Source organism: Chionomys nivalis, chromosome 10 (genome assembly GCF_950005125.1).
Source record: "Chionomys nivalis chromosome 10, mChiNiv1.1, whole genome shotgun sequence".
Classification (NCBI taxonomy): domain Eukaryota; kingdom Metazoa; phylum Chordata; class Mammalia; order Rodentia; family Cricetidae; genus Chionomys; species Chionomys nivalis.
The window spans coordinates 13309431-13328240 of NC_080095.1; the positions used below are offsets into that span (position 1 = coordinate 13309431).

The 18810-nt window shown below is 39.2% G+C and overlaps 1 gene segment (V, D, J or C); it reads left to right on the forward strand.

The window, feature by feature from the left end:
* Positions 1 to 4666: 4666 nt before the first annotated feature.
* LOC130882920 (Ig heavy chain V region PJ14-like) lies at positions 4667 to 5313 on the forward strand. The segment is given in 2 exon segments: positions 4667 to 4720; positions 4805 to 5313. Coding segments are annotated over 2 exon segments (555 nt in total).
* Positions 5314 to 18810: the final 13497 nt, after the last annotated feature.

Below are 18810 nucleotides of genomic sequence, written 5' to 3' on the forward strand. Positions count from 1 at the left end.
CCAGCAGGGGGTGGTGAAGACCAACATGGTCTCCCAAGACCAGTATGTGGTTGCTTAATAAGATGAGAAGTTCTAGACTCTGCTGCATGAGATTATGTTTCAAAATTAGAATCTGTGTTTTCCTCTTCCAAATACAAATAAGAAAAAAATCTTTAGAGGCATCTCTTCACTGTCATAGTCTAATAAACTTCTTATATGTTCAAATACTATAACAAATAGCTTTTCCCCTAGCTCTGTAATCTATCAATCTGCTTCTTGTTATTAGATAGAATGACATATAACTTTATATGTTTTACACACACACATATACACACATATTCACACACTTTTTATATATGCAGATATTTTAAAGGAGTTAGCAGTTATGACACTTGTTGAGGTTAGGTTCAGTTATAAGCTAGAGAACTTTAAAAGAGCTGTAATTTGTCCTCTTTGTTTTTGTACCTGTGATAAAGAAACCACAGCTTCCCTAATTTAAAGTCATTTTCCCACAACACCCTGGAAACTGAAATAGTTTCCTTCTACACCAAGAAGGTCCCATAAAAGGATAGAATTGATAATTGCTTTTCACAGATCCCATTTCGTGCATTTGCATCTTGGTAAAAATTAGTTTTGCCTGTAATTCTCTTTCTTGGTTGAGTCTTTGTGTGGTTTTGGTATCAGGGTAACTGTAGCTCCATAAAAGGAGTTTGGCAATGACTTTTTTGTTGCTATTTTGTGAAACACATTAAGAAGTATAGGTATTAGTTCTTCTTGGAAGTTCTGGTAGAATTCTGCATTGAAACCATCTGATCCTGGGAGGTTTTTGATGACAGCTCCCAAGGACTAGATGAAGAGTAGAAGGAGGGAGAACATGAACAAACAAGTCAGGAAAGAATTAAATCACAGTGCAATGCGGATGGAGAGAAAAGATGGGCATTGTAAAAGGGAACATAGTTCTGTTACATTACTGTAAAGGAGTTTGGACAAATTGCAAAAATTTAATATAAAAGAAACATGCCCAACTTTCTCACTTCTATGTGAGGATCCAAAGAAAATGAAATTTTCAATTAAAATTGATTATTGCATTTCAATGGTTATTTCCATATCCCACTGTTCTATTGTCTCTTACTGCCTGAGTCTCTATAAGTAAAGCCTGAGTTGTCAAATCTCACAGAGATACCCACAATTACTTGTGATTGTAGTTATCATATCCCTATGATTTTCACTTAAATGCTTCAGTATGCAATTGTCCATAAATAAATGTAGACACAGAAGTTACATTGATTATATTTCTGTAAATCAATTTATTGAATTAATGTGGCCAAATAATAATTTGTGCATTCAGATATCAGCATCCTGCAAAGTTTTCAAGTGAGTAAAAAACATATGAAAATATTATACTCTAAGACAAGAAGAAGAAAAATATTCATTGTTTCCTTGAAGCCCCTTTCATGATTGCCTCATATGATTATTTTAGTGAACATGGGGCATTTTTATTTACAAGAGTTATGCTCACTTGATGAGTTCACTGCATTTTTCTCTGGCCATTGGCCTTTGTTTCACTTGGACTGATATTCACTGTTTTTTTACTGAACTGAAGCAGATTCTCCTAGTGACTTGTTTTCCATTCTAGTGTATTATTTTTCTCCGAGCTCTCACATTCATCCCCTGTCTTCCGGCATAAGGAATCTCTTATACAATATCTTTTGTATCCTGTTGTATTGAAAATAAGCACATACATCTGATACATTTATTAATAAAATTTTCAATACAATTTATTAATAAATTTAACAGATATATGGAACATAAAATCATTCATGTTGCTATTGTCCACCTGCGAGATAACCTCCAGCTGCTCTATAAGCTTAAGTGACAGAGATAACATCTCTACATCTCCTTTTTGTCACTTATCAATGGGAAAGAAATCCTGAAATCTTCACCTACTGTCCACAACCTGGGACACTCTGACATGAATCTCTAAAATTTGTCATAATGCACAGAAATACTTGTATTCAGAATGAATTTTTGGATGTGGACACTGGGTCCTATTTGCAGGCTTTATCAGAGAAAACCATGCTGTAAATATTGGGCTGCAATTTGAGCAAGGTTAGACACCAGTTGTTATGTTTTCCTGCTTCTCAGAACGTTTAGAGGCAGTTCTGTTTATGAACATAAGACAAATTTATCCAGAAAATTTAAAAATATGTATGTTTGGATTTTCATTGCTGAAATACATTCTCTTTCTTTTAAACATGTAAGATGTAACATTTTGTGCTTCTAAATTCTGTAACTGCTATCCCCTCTCTTCCCTCAACAAGGAAGCTTCTGCATGTCTTAAGGAAAGATGATTTTAACGATTATTGATTTGTCACTTACAATATATTTGAAGCTGTTAATTTTTTCCATGTTCACTTTAATTTTACCATCTTCTTTTCTTCCATGTATATAAAAATAAAAACTTATTGTTTTGACACCTTCACAATGAATATACCTGTAGCTCTTGCTATTTCAGAAAGTAACTGTGACTCCATGGTTTCTAGCCAGCCCACATCTGAGTCAATCAAATACAAACCTGCCACTGCCACAATATGTAGTTTGCAACTAAATCTTTAATGCTCTATTTAAAAATAAAGATTCAGGAGTCAGAAGCTGGGCTGGCAACTCACTAGCTCAGAGAGTTGAGGAGCTGATATTTCCTCTTCATCAAGGTCTCAAAATAGAGAGCATCCTACTACTCCATCAACTCAAAAATGATGGGCACAGTCAAAGTCACTTCTTACATCCTCCTGTGCATCTCTGTATCTGTGCAAATATAATTCAGTTCTCAAATCCTGAGTCACCATCAGCAGGGACACCTCAAAGAGATAAGTTTTCTTAAAATGCAACACTCTGTAAACTGAGGACACAGACATGTATTACTGTGACTGATACACAGTGAAGTAAATCCACTGTGAGCCTGCAGAGACCCCCTATTCAGAGAAACCTGGGGAAAGGAGAGATGCAAAGGACCAACAAGATTTCTAAAACCATTAAGGATCACTTCAGAAATTTGAAAGCTATATACTATGCTGCATGGACTTTTGCTATGATGTTGAAATATGAGGTTTCTTCTTCTAGACAAAAAAGTCCAGTTGAGGTCCCTCTCAACTGTTGAAGCCTATCAAGCTTCCTATTTTTTCCCAAGGTAGAACCAATGGATTATACCCACATATCAAATCATCTGAGCTATAAATTTGCTTCTTTTTGTCAGACAGATTGACATATAATTTTATATGTGTTGTGCATTTATGAATACTTTTCTGGTTAATTCCATTCAATGCATTATATATATATGTTTGTGTGTGTGCATGTGTATTTCAAGAGGAGACTGTAAGTTATGACACTTGTTAAGTGTAAGCTCATTAAGTATGCTTAAATATTTAAAGTAATCTATAATTTTTGTATTTTTTCTTTTTTGTAGACATGATGGAAAAACTACTTCTAGCCTGAATTAATATTTCTTTCACAAGACATCTTGGAAATTTAATATCCAAGGGAAGAGCAGTTTCTACCGCTGCAACTCACAGCAAAAAGTGAAAAGACTATGCATAAAGAAATAATGGACACAAATTGTGATGTCTCTAATGCCAAGTAAGACAGACATTTCCTGAGTCTTGAATGAAGAGGTTGGTTTCAGCTCTGCAATTCTCTTCTTTGGTGATTTGCATTAACAAGACACAGGGAAAGACACAAGAAACTCTTTTTAATCTATGTCTTGATTATCATTAAAGTCACAGGGTTCCCCATGTTCATATCTGCCTTACAGTCCACTTCTTGTTATCACTTAATGTTCTCTGTCTTGTTATTACTTCAGTGAACATAATCCTCAAACCTGGGTGCACACTGTTGTTTTTTTATGAAGTGTTAAGAATTAGCTTATATTCCCATAAATTACCAAAGCAACAATCATATTTAGGAACCTCAGACTGGCTACAAGCTGAGGAAAGTGAAAGAGAAAGATATAAAATACATGGCTAGACTGACACAAGTCAAGAGTAACAGAAACTAGTGTCCAGGTAGGGTGTTCCTAAGTGAGAAGGTGATATTGAGCCTAATAAGATGGCACCCAAATCAGTACCACAGATTTCCTTTCAGATAAACATGTGAAATCACATGTATGAAATGTGTGTGAGCTCCTTCCTTACAAGTTATTTCCTGAGAAGTTATAAGAATGAGACATCTCCACAGACACCAAGACAAAGAATTTTAATTAGTTCCTTAAACAGGATTTCTGATCACCAAAAGTAACAATATCATTTAAATTCTCTACTGGAAGTTACAGAGATACATAAATCTATTAAGAACCTGGCATTCTCCTCTGCCTGCACTGAATGAATGTGGACCTAGATAATGTAAACACTTCCATGTTTTGCTTCTAAGGCCTCTACAAAATGACTCTTAATATTTCCTATTTCTCTGGAATTGGAAATCCAGAAAGCATCACAGCAATGATCCTGAGGTTCAATATCAAGTACCTCTAAGATGCACAAAGCAAATCTCAGTTTCCTGGACGAGAAATTGGAAAGATTGCATGTGCTTCCTTTTATGCTCTCTGGGACCTCCCCCATTGCAAAGTAGTACTCAAGATCAGTATGAAATCCACGGCCAAGCTGAGAGGCCCCATCTCCTTCTGACTAGAGTCTCCAACACAGCATGGCTGTCCTGGTTCTGTTCCTCTGCCTGGTGACATTTCCAAGCTGTAAGTACTTCAAGGTTTCAGGAAAGGGACCCAGGTTTTTAATATATGGGTTATGTGATTGATGGTGTTGTTGCTTGTCCCTAGATGCCCTGTCCCAGATACAGCTGAAGGAGTCAGGACCTGGCCTAGTGCAGCCATCACAGACCCTGTTGCTCACTTGCATTGTCTCTGGATTCTCATTAACCAGCTATGGTCTAAGCTGGATCCGCAAACCTCCAGGAAAGGGTCTGGAGTGGATGGGAGCAATATGGGGTGGTGGAAGTACAGAGTATAAATCATCTCTCCAGTCCCGAATCACCATCACCAGGGACACATCCAAGAGTCAAGTTTTCTTAAAGCTGAACAGTCTGCAAACTGAGGACACAGCCATGTATTACTGTGCCAAAAGCACAGTGAGAGAACTCCAGTGTGAGCCTGCTCAGAAACCTCCATGTGGAAACACTCACCACCGGCAGGGGGCGATAGGGACCAACAGGTTCTCCCAAGACCAGTCAGTATGTGGTTGCTTAATAAGACAAGAAGTTCTAGACTATGTTGCACGGGCAAATGTTTCAATTTTAGAATCTGTATTTTCATTTTCCAAACACAGATAAGGAAAAATCCTCTAGAGGCATCTCTTCATTGTCATAGTCTAATAAACTTCCTATTTGTTCAAATACTGTAACAAATAGCTTTTACCCCAAGCCCTGTAAGCTAACAATCTGCTTCTTGTTATTAGATAGAATGACATATACCTTTATATGTTTTACATACATACATACACACACATACATATTCACACATTTTCTTATATATGCAGATATTTTAAAGGAGTTGGCAGTTATGACACTTCTTGGATGTTAGGTTCAGTTATAAGCTAGAGAACTTTTAAAGAGCTGTAATTTGTCCTCTTTGTTTTTGTACCTGCGATAGAGAAACCACAGCTTCCCTAATTTAAAATCATTTTTTCACAACACCCTGGAAACTAAAACACCTTCTACTCCAAGAAGGTACCATAAAAGGAAAAATTGATTATTGCTTTTGACAGATCCCATTTCATGCATTTGCACCTTGGTAAAAACTTTCCCATTAGACTTATAAGCAGTGTTCCTCAGGAAAAACAAATAGTGATTATCTGGGGTCTGTCTAACTATAAAACTGACTTTCTCGATATATGAAAAGAGGATATGTTCTTATTAACTGTGGTAATCTTCCATATAACTTATTATTTGGGATAATCATTCCCAACTAACTGATTAATCTTCTCATTCTACACTGTCTGAACAATGATCAGACTTCCGTAAATTTACTTTTCCTAAGATGAGCTTCTTAAGTTGCACAGGGTAAGTGGTCCTCTTGCCCTCTTGATGTCTGGCTATTACTGACAAGGCCCACCATGTTCATGCAAATTGGTTTGATATTTTAACTGTTGAGAACTGAGCTGCAGCAAACATAAAAGGGAAGGTTGTCACTGCTCTTCTACACATTCGGGAAGCAGCTCAGAGTTTCAGAAAGCACACTCTTCTTGCAGGAAAACAGTTTCAATTTCTGGCTCCCACAATTTTAAGTCATACCTACCTATATGTCTGGAGAACCCATGGTCTCTATTTGACTGCATGCACACTACACTACTCACACAGAAACTTACACACATAATTAAAAACAAAATATTTCATTTTCTCATCCACTGTTGATGTGAATACTCTATGGTTTATATGAAGCTTTGATACATACAGAAAATTTCAAAAAGTAAAATGTTAGGACCTTTAACTCCTCACCTTTTTGTCTCATTCAAGAGATCAGTCTCATTTTTCTTCTCAAATATAACTCATTTCTATCACTTGTCTGAAATTTGAGTCTAAGGATAGCACATAGCTCTAATGCCCTCATGATCAGCTATTTTCCTGCACTCCATCCTCTCTTTTGGTTCTTTCATCTTGGCCAATGCATGTAGGCAGAGTAGGTTGCATAAAACAAGCATCTTTGGTCAACATAAAAAATGAAAATTAAAGCCAAAAGGATAAGTTGCTTGTAACCAATAATTCAAGACCCATTTACTAAAGGAAATAAAGAAATCACAGTGCTATGGGGATGGAGAGAAATGGGCCCTGTTCCTTGTAAAAGGGAACATGGTTCTGTTACGTTACTGTAAATGAGTTCGAGACCCACAAAAATTTTGTATACAAGAACACATGCCCAACATTCTCACTTATATGCGAGGATCTGAAGAAAATGACATTTTCAATTAAAATAGATTATTACATTTCAATGATTATTTCCATATTCCACTGTTATACTGTCTCTCATTGCTGGACTCTCTATAAGTGAAGCCTGGGGTGTAAAATCTCACAGAGATGCCCACTATTAATTGTGATTGTAGCTATCACATCCCTACCTGAAAACTAGTTTCTGTTACTCTTGATTTGCGTCAGTCTAGCTATGTATTTTATATGTTTCTCTTTCACTCTCCTCAGCTTGTAGCCAGTCAGAGGTTCATAAATATGATTGTTGCTTTTTTTGGGCACATAACACCACCCTGCTCAGCCTGTCTGGGCACTGGGGGCAAATCCTCAGGGCAAGCAGGCGGGCAGGAGTTCTTTGTTTCACTGGCCTGCCTGCACCAAGCAAGGTAGGTGCTTTGTTTATGAACTACCCAACCAGCAAGGAGATCTGTTCTCGGCGCCAGGAGAGCCATCTTGGGGGTGAGTTTCTGACCCATGACAGAAGCCCAGGACAGGGAACTCAGAACTTCCTCATCCCCCACATACTTCCTGGGCTCCCTGCAGGGGCTCTACTCCCTGCATACTGCCTCTCTCTTCCTATCCCACCCAGCTTGCATCCAGAACCCTCCTCCCTTCTGCACCCTTCCCTCTTTGGGCACATAACACCACCCTGCTCAGCCTGTCTGGGCGCTGGGGGCAAATCCTCAGGGCAAGCAGGCGGGCAGGAGTCCCTTTATTACTCTGGCCTGCCTGCACCAAGCAAGGTAGGCGTTTTGTTTATGAACTACCCAACTAACTTGGAGAGCTAACCTCGGCACCAGGAGAGCCATCATTGGGCACGGAGATCTGATAGTGGCACCAGGAGAGACATCACTGGAGCACCAGGAGAGCCATCACTGGGGAGTGCCATCACTGGGAAGGTACATCAGTAGGCAAGGAGACCTGTTCCTGTAAAAGAAGATCCATAGGAGAACATTTGGAGGAAGAGATGGGCAGGCGCCAATGCAAGAATTCACCCAACAATCTGAAAAACAATATGAAACCACCAGAACCCAGTGACCTCACAACAGGAGGACATGAACAATTTAATCATGAAGAAGTAGAAAAAATTGACTTTATGAAAGTGATTGACGCCCTTAAACAGCATGTAAAAAATGGCCTTAAAGAAATGGATGAGAAGTATAACAGAAAGTTTGAAGAATTGAGTAAATCAGTGAATGATACCCTAGGAAACCAAGGAAAAACAATCAAACAGATAATGGAAACAGTTCAAGACTTGAAAACTGAAATGGAGGCAAAGAAGAAAACACAAACAGAAGGCCGGCGGGACATGGAAAATCTAAGTAAATGAATAGAGACTACAGAAACAAGGATAACCAACAGAATACAAGAGACAGAAGAAAGAATCTCAGATTCTGAAGATACCATAGAGAAAATAAACACGCTGATCAAAGAACACAGCAAGGCCAACAAACTCTCATCACAAAACATTCAGGAAATATGGGACACAGTAAAAAGACCAAACCTAAAGAAAACATCTTCAACAAATGGTGCTGGCACAACTGGATGTCAAACCTGTAGAAGAATGAAAATAGACCCATATCTATCACCATGCACAAAAATCAAGTCCAAATGGATAAAAGACCTCAATATCAATCTGAACACACTGAAGCTGATAGAAGAGAAAATGGGAAGTACCCTACAACACATGGGCACAGGAGATTGCTTCCTATGTATAACCCCAACAGCACAGACAATAAGGGCAACATTGAATAAATGGGACCTCCTGAAACTGAGAAGCTTCTGTAAAGCAAAGACACTGTCACTAAGAGAAAAAGGCAACCCACTGACTGGGAGAAGCTCTTCACCAACCCCACAACAGACAAAGGTCTGATCTCCAAAATATATAAAGAACTCAAGAAACTAGACGTTAAAATGCTAAATAAACCAATTAAAAAATGGGGCACTGATTTGAACAGAGAATTCTCAACAGAAGAAGTTCAAGTGGCCAAAAGACACTTAAGATCATGCTCAACCTCCTTAGCGATCAGAGAAATGCAAATCAAAACAACTTTGAGATATCATCTTACACTTGTCAGAATGGCTAAAATCAAAACACCAAGGATAGCCTCTGCTGGAGAGGTTGTGGAGAAAGGGGTACCCTCATCCATTGCTGGTGGGAATGCAAACTTGTGCAACCACTTTGGAAATCAGTGTGGTGGTTTCTCAGTAATTTGGGATCAACCTAAACCTGGACCAAGCAATACCACTCTTGGGAATATACCCAAGAGATGCCCTATCATATGACAAAAGCATTTGTTCAACTATGTTCATAGCAGCATTATTTGTAATAGCCAGAACCTGGAAACAACCTAGATGTCCTTCAATGGAAGAATGGATGAAGAAAGTGTGCAATATATATACATTAGAGTACTACTTTGCGATAAAAAACAATGACTTCTTGAATTTTGCATGCAAATGGATGGAAATAGAAAATACTATCCTGAGTGAGGTAACCCAGACCCAAAAAGAAGATAATGGGATGTACTCACTCATAATTTGTTTCTAGTCGTGGATAGGGCCCACTGAGTCTATAATTTGAGATCCTAAAGAAGCTAAACAAGAGGGTGAGCCCAAGGAAAAACATATAGTTATCCTCCCAGCTATGGGAAATAGACAAGAATGCCAGGCAAAAAATTGGAATCTTGGGGGTGGGGTGGAATGGGGGTGAGGGGAGATGGGGAGAGAAAAGTGTGAAGGAGAGGTTGAGGGGAACTTGGGGAAACGGGATGATTGGAGATAAAGGAAGGTTGGATAGGTGAGCAGGGAAGCACATATCTTAGTTAAGGGAGCCACCTAAGGGTTGGCAAGAGACTTGAACCTGGAATGGCTACCAGGTGCCAGTGCAATGTCCCCAGTTATTTCCTTGGGCAGCTGAGGAGAGGGAACCTGAAATGACCCTATCCTATAGCCATACTGATAAATAACTTGCATATCACCATAGAACCTTCATCTAGCGATGGATGGAGATAGAGACAGAGACCCACACTGGAGTACCGAACTGAGCTCCCAAGGTCCTAACGAGGAGCAGAAGGAAGGAGAACATGAGCAAGAAAGTCAGGACCACGAGGGGTGCACCCACCCACTGAGACAGTGGGGCCAATCTATTGGGAGCTCACCAAAGCCAGCTGGAATGTGACTGAAAAAGCATGGGATAAAACCGGACTCTCTGAACATGGCGGACAATGAGAGCTGACGAGAGGCCAAGGAGAATGGCACAGGGTTTTGATCCTACTTCATGTTCTGGCTTTGTGGGAGTCTAGACAGTTTGGATGTTCACCTTCCTAGACCTGGATGGAGTGGGGAGGACCTTGGACTATCCCAAGGGCAGGGAACTCTGACTGCTCTTGGGGCTGGAGAAGGAGGAGAAGAGGAGTGAGGGAGGGGGAGAGGGGCGGGAGGAGGGGGAGGGAAATGGGAGGCAGGGAGGAGGCACAAAATTTTTTTTCAATAAAAAAAAGACCAATAATAGGAGCAGAAGAGGAGGAAGAAGTGCAGCTCAATGGTCCAGAAATATATTTAATAAAGTTATAGAAGAAAACTTTCCCAACCTAAAGAAAGATATACCTATGAAGTTTCAAGAAGCATACAGAACACCGAATAGACTGGATCAAAAAAAAAAATCCCCTCGCCATATACTAATCAAAACACAAAGCATACAGAATAAAGAAAGAATATTAAGAGGTACAAAGGAAAAAGGCCAAGTTACTTATAAAGGTAAACTGATCAGATTTACACCTGACTTCTCTATGGAAACCATGAAAGCCAGAAGGTCCTGGATAGATATACTGCAGAAACTAAGATACCGTGGATGCAAGCCCAGACTACTATACCCAGCCAAGCATTTGTTCACTATAAATGGAGAATACAAAATTTTCCAGGATAAAAATAAATTTAAACAATACGTAGCCACAAATCCAGCCTTTCAGACAGTAATAGAAGGAAAATCACTAACCAAGGAGTCCAACAATGACCACAATAACTCAGACATCTAGAGACCCTTCACCAGCGCAACACAAAGAAGGGAAACACACAAAATCTACTAATAAAAAAGTGACCGGAGTTAACAACCACTGGTCATTAATATCACTTAATGTCAATGGACTCAACTCACCTATAAAAAGGCACACACTAAGAGATTGGATACAAAAACTGGATGCAACATTCTGCTGTTTTAAAGAAACACATCTCAACCACAAAGACAGGCACCTACTCAGAGTAAAGGTTTGGGATAAGGCTTATCAAGTAAATGGACCTAAGAAACAAGCAGGTGTGGCCATACTAATTTCTAACAAAGTTGACTTCAAACTTAAATCAATCAGAAGAGATGGAGAGGGACATTTTCTACTCATAACAGGAACAATTCATCAGGATGAAGTCTCAATTCTGAATATTATGCCCCAAATATAAAAGCACCCACATAAGTAAAAGAAACATTGCTAAAACTCAAGGCAGCCATCAAACCGCACACATTAATAGTAGGTGACTTTAACACTCCTCTCTCACCAATGGACAGGTCAATCATACAGAAACCTAACAGAGAAATAAGAGAATTAATGGAGGTAATGAATCAAATGTACTTAACAGACATCTATAGAATATTCCACCCAAATAGGAAAGAATATACCTTCTTCTCTGCAGCTCATGGAACCTTCTCGAAAATTGACCACATACTCGGTAACAAAGCAAACATCCACAGTTACAAAGAAATATTAGTAACTACCTGTATCTTATCAGATTACCATGGATTAAAGCTAGAATTCCGCAACAATGCTACCCCCAGAAAGCCTACAAACTCATGGACTGAACAGTCAACTACTGAACCATACCTGGATTAAGGAAGAAATAAAGAAAGAAATTAAAGTCTTCCTTGAATTCAATGAAAATAAAGAAACAGCATACTCAAACCTATGGGACACTATGAAAGCAGTCCTGAGAGGAATGTTCATAGCACTAAGTGCCCACTTAAAGAAAACAGAGAAAGAACATATTGGAAAATTAACAGCCCACCTGAAAGCTCTAGAAAAAAAAGAAGCAGACTCACATTGGAGGAGTAGAAGAATGGAAGTAATCAAACTGAGGGCTGAAATCAATAAAATAGAAACACATAAAATAACTGAAAAAAATCAATGAAACAATAAGCTGGTTCCTGGAGAAAATCAACAAGATTGATGAACTCCTATCCAAACTAATCAAACGGCAGAGAGAGAATTTGCAAATTATTAAGATCAGAAATGAAAAGGGGGATATAACTACAGACACAGAGGAAATTCAGAGAATCATTAGATCTTACTACAAAAGCCTGTATGCCACAAAACTGGAAAATGTAAAAGAAATGGATACTTTTTTAGATAAATACCATATACCAAAGTTAAACCAGGACCAGGTGAACAACCTAAATAGACCTGTTAGTCGTGAAGAATTAAAAGCTGTTATTAAAAACCTCCCTTCCAAAAAAAGTCCAGGACCAGATGGTTTCAATGCGGAATTCTACCAGAATTTCCAAGAAGACCTAATACCTATACTCGTTAATGTATTTCACAATATAGAAACAGAAGAGTCATTGCCAAATTCCTTTTATGAAGCTACAGTAACTCTGATACCAAAATCACACAAAGACTCAACCAAGATAGAGAATTACAGGCCAATCTCACTCATGAACATCTACGCAAAAATCCTCAACAAAATCATGGCAAACCGAATCCAAGAACACATTAGAAAAATTATCCATTATGATCAAGTAGGCTTCATCCCAGAGATGCAGGGCTGGTTCAACATGAAAATCTATCAATGTAATCCTTCATATAAATAAACTGAAAGAAAAAAACATATGATTGTTTCATTAGATGCTGAAGAAGCATTTGACAAAATTCAGCATCCCTTTATGATAAAAGTCTTGGAGAGATTAGGGATATAAGGGTCATACCTAAATATAATTAAAGCTATTTACAGCAAGCCGACAGCTAACATCAAATTAAATGGAGAGAAACTTAAAGCCATCCCACTAAAATCAGGAACATGCCAAGGCTGTCCACTCTCTCCATACCTCTTCAATATAGTTCTTGAAGTTCTAGCAATAGCAATAAGACAACATAAGGGGATCAAGGGGATTCGAATTGGAAAGGAAGAAGTTTAACTTGCATTATTTGCAGATGATATGATAGTGTACATAAGCGACCCCAAAAACTCCACCAAAGAATTCCTATAGCTGATAAACACCTTTAGTAATATGGCAGGATACAAGATCAACTCCAATAAATCAGTCACCCTCTTATACACAAAGGATAAGGAAGCAGAGAGGGAAATAAGAGAATCATCACCTTTTATGATAGCCACAAACAGCATAAAATATCTTGGGGTAACTTTTACCAAGGAAGTGAAAGATCTATTTGACAAGAACTTTAAGGCATTGAAGAAAGAAATTGAAGAGGATACCAGAAAATGGAAGGATCTCCCTTGCTCTTGGATTGGGAGGATCAACATAGTATAAATGGCAATTCTACCCAAGGAAATCTATAGATTCAATGCAATCCCCATCAAGGTCCCATCAAAATTCTTCACAGATCTTGAGAGGAAAATAGTCAACTTTATATAGAAAAACAACAAACACAGGATAGCCAAAACAATCTTATACAATAAAGGAACTTCTGGAGGCATTACCATCCCTGACTTCAAACTCTATTACAGAGCTACAGTAATGAAAACAGCATGGTAATGGCATAAAAACAGAGAGGTCGACCAATGGAATCGTATAGAAGACCCGGATTTTAACCCACAAACCTATGAATACTTTATTTTCGATAAAGGAGCTAAAAGTCCACAATGGAAGAAAGAAAGCATCTTCAACAAATGGTGCTGGCACAGCTGGATGTCAACCTGTAGAAGAATGAAAATAGACCCATATCTATCACCATGCACAAAACTCAATTCCAAATGGATCAAAGACCTCAATATCAATCTGAACACACTCAACCTGATAGAAGAGAAAATGGGAAGTACCCTACAACATAGGGGCACAGGAGATTGCTTTCTATGTATAACCCCAGCAGCACAGACATTAAGGGCAACATTGAATAAATGGGACCTCCTGAAACTGAGAAGCTTCTGTAAAGCAAAGGACACTGTCATTAAGACAGAAAGGCAGCCTACTGACTGGGAGAAGATTTTCACCAACCCTGCAACAGACAAAGGTCTGATCTCCAAAATATATAAAGAACTCAAGAAACTAGACTTTAAAAGGATAATTAACCCAATTAAAAAATGGGGCACTGAACTGAACAGAGAATTCTCAACAGAAGTTCAAATGGCCAAAAGATACTTAAGGTCATGCTCAACCTCCTTAGCGATCAGAGAAATGCAAATCAAAAACAACTTTGAGATATCATCTTACACCTGTCAATATGGCTAAAATCAAAAACACCAAGGATAGCCTTTGTTGGAGAGGTTGTGTAGAAATGGGTACCCTCCTCCATTGCTGGTGGGACTGCAAATTTGTGCAACCACTTTGGAAATCAGTGTGGCAGTTTCTCAGAAAACTTGGGATCAATCTACCCCTGTACCAAGCAATACCACTCTTGGGAATATACCCAAGAGATGCCCTATCATATGACAAAAGCATTTGTTCAACTATGTTCATAGCAACATCATTTGTAATAGCCAGAACCTGGAAGCAACCTAGATGTCCTTCAATGGAAGAATGGATGAAGAAAGTGTGCAATATATACACATTAGAGTACTACTCTGCGGTTAAAAAAAAAATGAATTCTCGAATTTTGCATGCAAATGGATGGAAATAGAAAATACTATCCTGAGTGAAGTAACCCAGACCCAAAAAGAATATCATGGGATGTACTCACTCATAATTGGTTTCTAGTCGTGGATAGGGGCCACTGAGTCTATAATTTGTGATCCTAAAGAAGCTAAACAAGAAGGTAAACCCAAGGAAAAACATATAGTTATCCTCCTGGCTATGGGAAATAGACAAGATTGCCGTGCAAAATATTGGAATCTTGGGGGTGGGGTGGGATGGGGGAGAGGGGAGATGGGTAGAGAAAAGTGTGAAGGAGAGGTTGAGGGTTACTTAGGGAAATAGGATGATTGGGGAAAAAGGAAGGTTGGATAGGGGAGCAGGGAAACTCATATCTTAGTTAAGGGAGCCACCTAAGGGTTGGCAAGAGACTTGAACTTGGAGTGGCTATCAGGTGCCCAGGGCAATTTCCCCAGTTAGTTCCTTGGGCACCTGAGGATAAGGAACCTGAAATGAACCTATCCTATAGCCATACTGATGAATATCTTGCATATCACCATAGAACCTTCATCTAGCGATGAATGGAGAAAAAGACGGAGACCCACACTGGAGGCCTGGACTGAGCTCCCAAGGTCCTAATGAGAAGCAGAAGGAGGGAGAACATGAACAAGGAAGTCAGGACCACGAGGGGTGCACCCACCCACTGAGACAGTGGGGCCGATCTGTTGGGAGCTCACCAAGGCCAGCTGGATTGTGACTGAAAAAGCATGGGATAAAACCAGAATCTCTGAACATGGCGGACAATGAGGGCTGATGAGAAGCCAAGGACAATGACACTGGGTTTTGATCCTACTTCATGTTCTGGCTTTGTGGGAGCCTAGACAGTTTGGATGTTCACCTTCCTAGACCTGGTTGGAGTGGGGAGGACCTTGGACTTTCCACAGGGCAGGGAACCCTGACTGCTCTTGGGACTGGAGAGGGAGGAGAAGAGGAGTGAGGGAGAGGGAGAGGGGCGGGAGGAGGCGGAGGGAAATGGGAGGCGGGGAGGAAGCGGAAATTTTTTTTTTCAAAAAAAAATGTTAAAAAAATATTAAATAATCCTAAATATGATTGTTGCTTTGGTAATTTATGGGAATATAAGCTAATTCTTAACACTTCATAAAAAAACAACAGTGTGCACCCAGGTTTGAGGGTTATGTTCACTAAAGAAATAACAAGACAGAGAACATTAAGTGATAACAAGAAGTGGACTGTAAGGCAGATATGAACATGGGGAACCTTGTGACTTTAATGATAATCAAGGCATAGATTAAAAAGTTTCTAGTGTCTTTTCCTGTGTCTTGTTAATGCAAATCACCAGGGAAGAGAATTGCAGAGTTGAAACCAACCTCTTCATTCAAGACTCAGGAAATTCCTGTCTAATTTGGCATTAGAGATGTCACAATTTGTGTCCCTTATCTTTATGCATAGTCTTTTCCCTTTTTGCTGTGGGTTGCAGTTGTAGAAACTGCTCTTTCCTTTAAGGAGACAGCCATCCTGTTAAATTCCTGATCATCATGTACAGTATGAGTTCAATGTTCCCTGTGTTTTTTGATGCTTTAGGGTTATAAAAAGATTATTTCAGACATGATGCTTAGTATGTTTCATCTCGGGTTTGTTTGATATTTTCATTGTGGTTACAATAATCTGGAAAGGAATATCTCAGGTAAATTCACATATCTTATACTATATTGGGGAACTAGGATAAATCCACTTATTCAAATAATTTTTGTCCTTAGATACTTAGATATTTTCTAAGTTAGGTTTCCATTTCTGTAAAAAGGCACCATGACCACAACTGTTATAAGGAAACTGTATAATTTAGGGGGCTTTCCTATAACTCCAGAAGTTCAGACCATTCTCATCATGGCAGGAAGAATGGTAGTGTGCAGGAAGTCTTGGTGCTGGAGGAATAGCTGAGAGTCCAACATCTTGCAATGAATAAGAAATCACCTGACAGACTGGGCAGCACTCTGAGCATAGAAAACCGCAAAGCCTACCCTCTAAAGTGACACATTTCCTCAGTCAGGCTGTGCCCACTCCGGCAATGCCACACATCTTAAAAGTGTCACTTTTAAGGAGTGAATTAAAAAAAACTTTATGTAATGGTCTGCAGTGTTGTACATACCTTTAATCCAGTCACTAGGGAAGCAATAATAAAAAATCTCTTAGTTTAATATCAGACTGTTCTAGACAGTGAGTGCAAGCCAACCAGAGTGACCCTTAAAAAGAAAGGAGAAACGTTATTTAACCAATTTATCTGTGAATATGAGTTTCTGCATGTAGAGGATATGATGTGTGTGTGTGAGTGTGTGTAGGCGTGTGTTTGGACGAGTGGTATATGTGTCTCTGTGGTTGAAATTGGGCAAACTGTCACTGACTCCACATCCATTCTTTCATCAGAAGTAACTGAAATTATCCTAGTTTTTATTCTGTACATGTCATGACCATCGTACCTAAGCAACATGGGAAGGAAAAGATTTATGTCATCTTAAATCTTACAGTCCATTGTAGGTATACCAGTACATGAAATCAAAGCAGGAAACTGAACATGGGAACTGAAATGAAAACCATAAAGAAGCCTGTTACTGCCCTATACTCCCTTGTTGTTTAGCATGCTTTCTTATACAAAGCAGGTACAACTTCCCATGGATGGCACCTCCCTGTCAATCTAGACCCTACCACATCAATCATTATTCAAGAAAATGACCCCACAGTTATTCTTATAGAACAACCTGATGGAAAAAATTTTTCCAAACAAAATCCCGTCTTCCCTGATGACTGTAGTTTGTATTATGTTCATGGAATTCTAACCACACCACAAGTGTACAAGCTGGTACTGTCATTATAACATGACCCACTGAGTCTTCATGTGTCAACAAGACATAAGTAAACAAATAAATATGAAAGACTTATGGATAAGAAACTACTTATCAAGTAGAATGTAATTATATGTAATAAGATGATAACTATGAATTCTTTTTTGTTGTTGTGGAATCAGAATCCCTTTAGTGTACATCATTAAGGGTATTTTTTTCCTAACCCAGACAGGTGGGTCAACAGGATGGAGACATAATCACTGGATCCTTGGGTTAGGGCCCCCAGATCCTTGGGTTAGGGCCAAGGAAATGTGTACTCAGAAAGCAGGGTTGGTAAACAACTCTGAAAGTACAGAATTTGTAAATTTCTCAGAAACCCAAAACAACAAGGACAAGAATGGTCACCAGCAGGGAAGGTATGTAGGATGGCCAGGTCTCCATTAGGCCCCAACATCTCCTCCCTAATTGTTTTATAAAAGGAAGATCCTCCTGTCTTAGGTCATCTCAGCAGAGCAGTTTCTTACCCGTCCTTGGGAGGCTTCATTCCTGTCTTAGGTGGGCCTTCCCCTGTAGAAGTTGTCCGTCTATAGAGGTATCTTCAACATTCCATCATTTGTAGCCAGAATGTGGCACATCTGGATTTCAAGATGACAGACCAAGAATTTGCTGGGTGACCATGTTTAATGATCTCATGGATTGCCTAAGTTTACACAGAATCCAGAGACAAATATCCATGGCTATGAAACCCAGAATAGTCAGTGAGAGAGACACCGATCATTGCTGAACCCAGCCACCCAACTGGGCCATAGCATTCCACCACATCTTAGATGAAACAGGGGGTACCCAAGTATCATTTCAAATATTTTGATGTGACAATTGCAAAGTAAAATTAAGGAAAGTAGAATTCCACGGAGCCTGCAAATATGCATTAAGTTGTTTTACAATTTTAGAAGCACTGGTCACAACAGAGGGTGTAAAACAAGTTATATGATAAAAATGCAAGCAAGACATTTGTTGAATTACCCATAATGAGTACACATGCTCTTGCAATAAGGCAGTTTGCTGATTTAAATTTAAAAGTCCAGATTTGAAGTGAGAATTCAAGGCATTTTGCGTTTGAAGGACCTCGCTAACTTGTCCTGCCTATCTATCCACCATGTTAGCCACAAGAGATGTTTGGGCCATTGCCAGTCCAGCAACTGTCACAGCAGCAGCAGAGCCTGC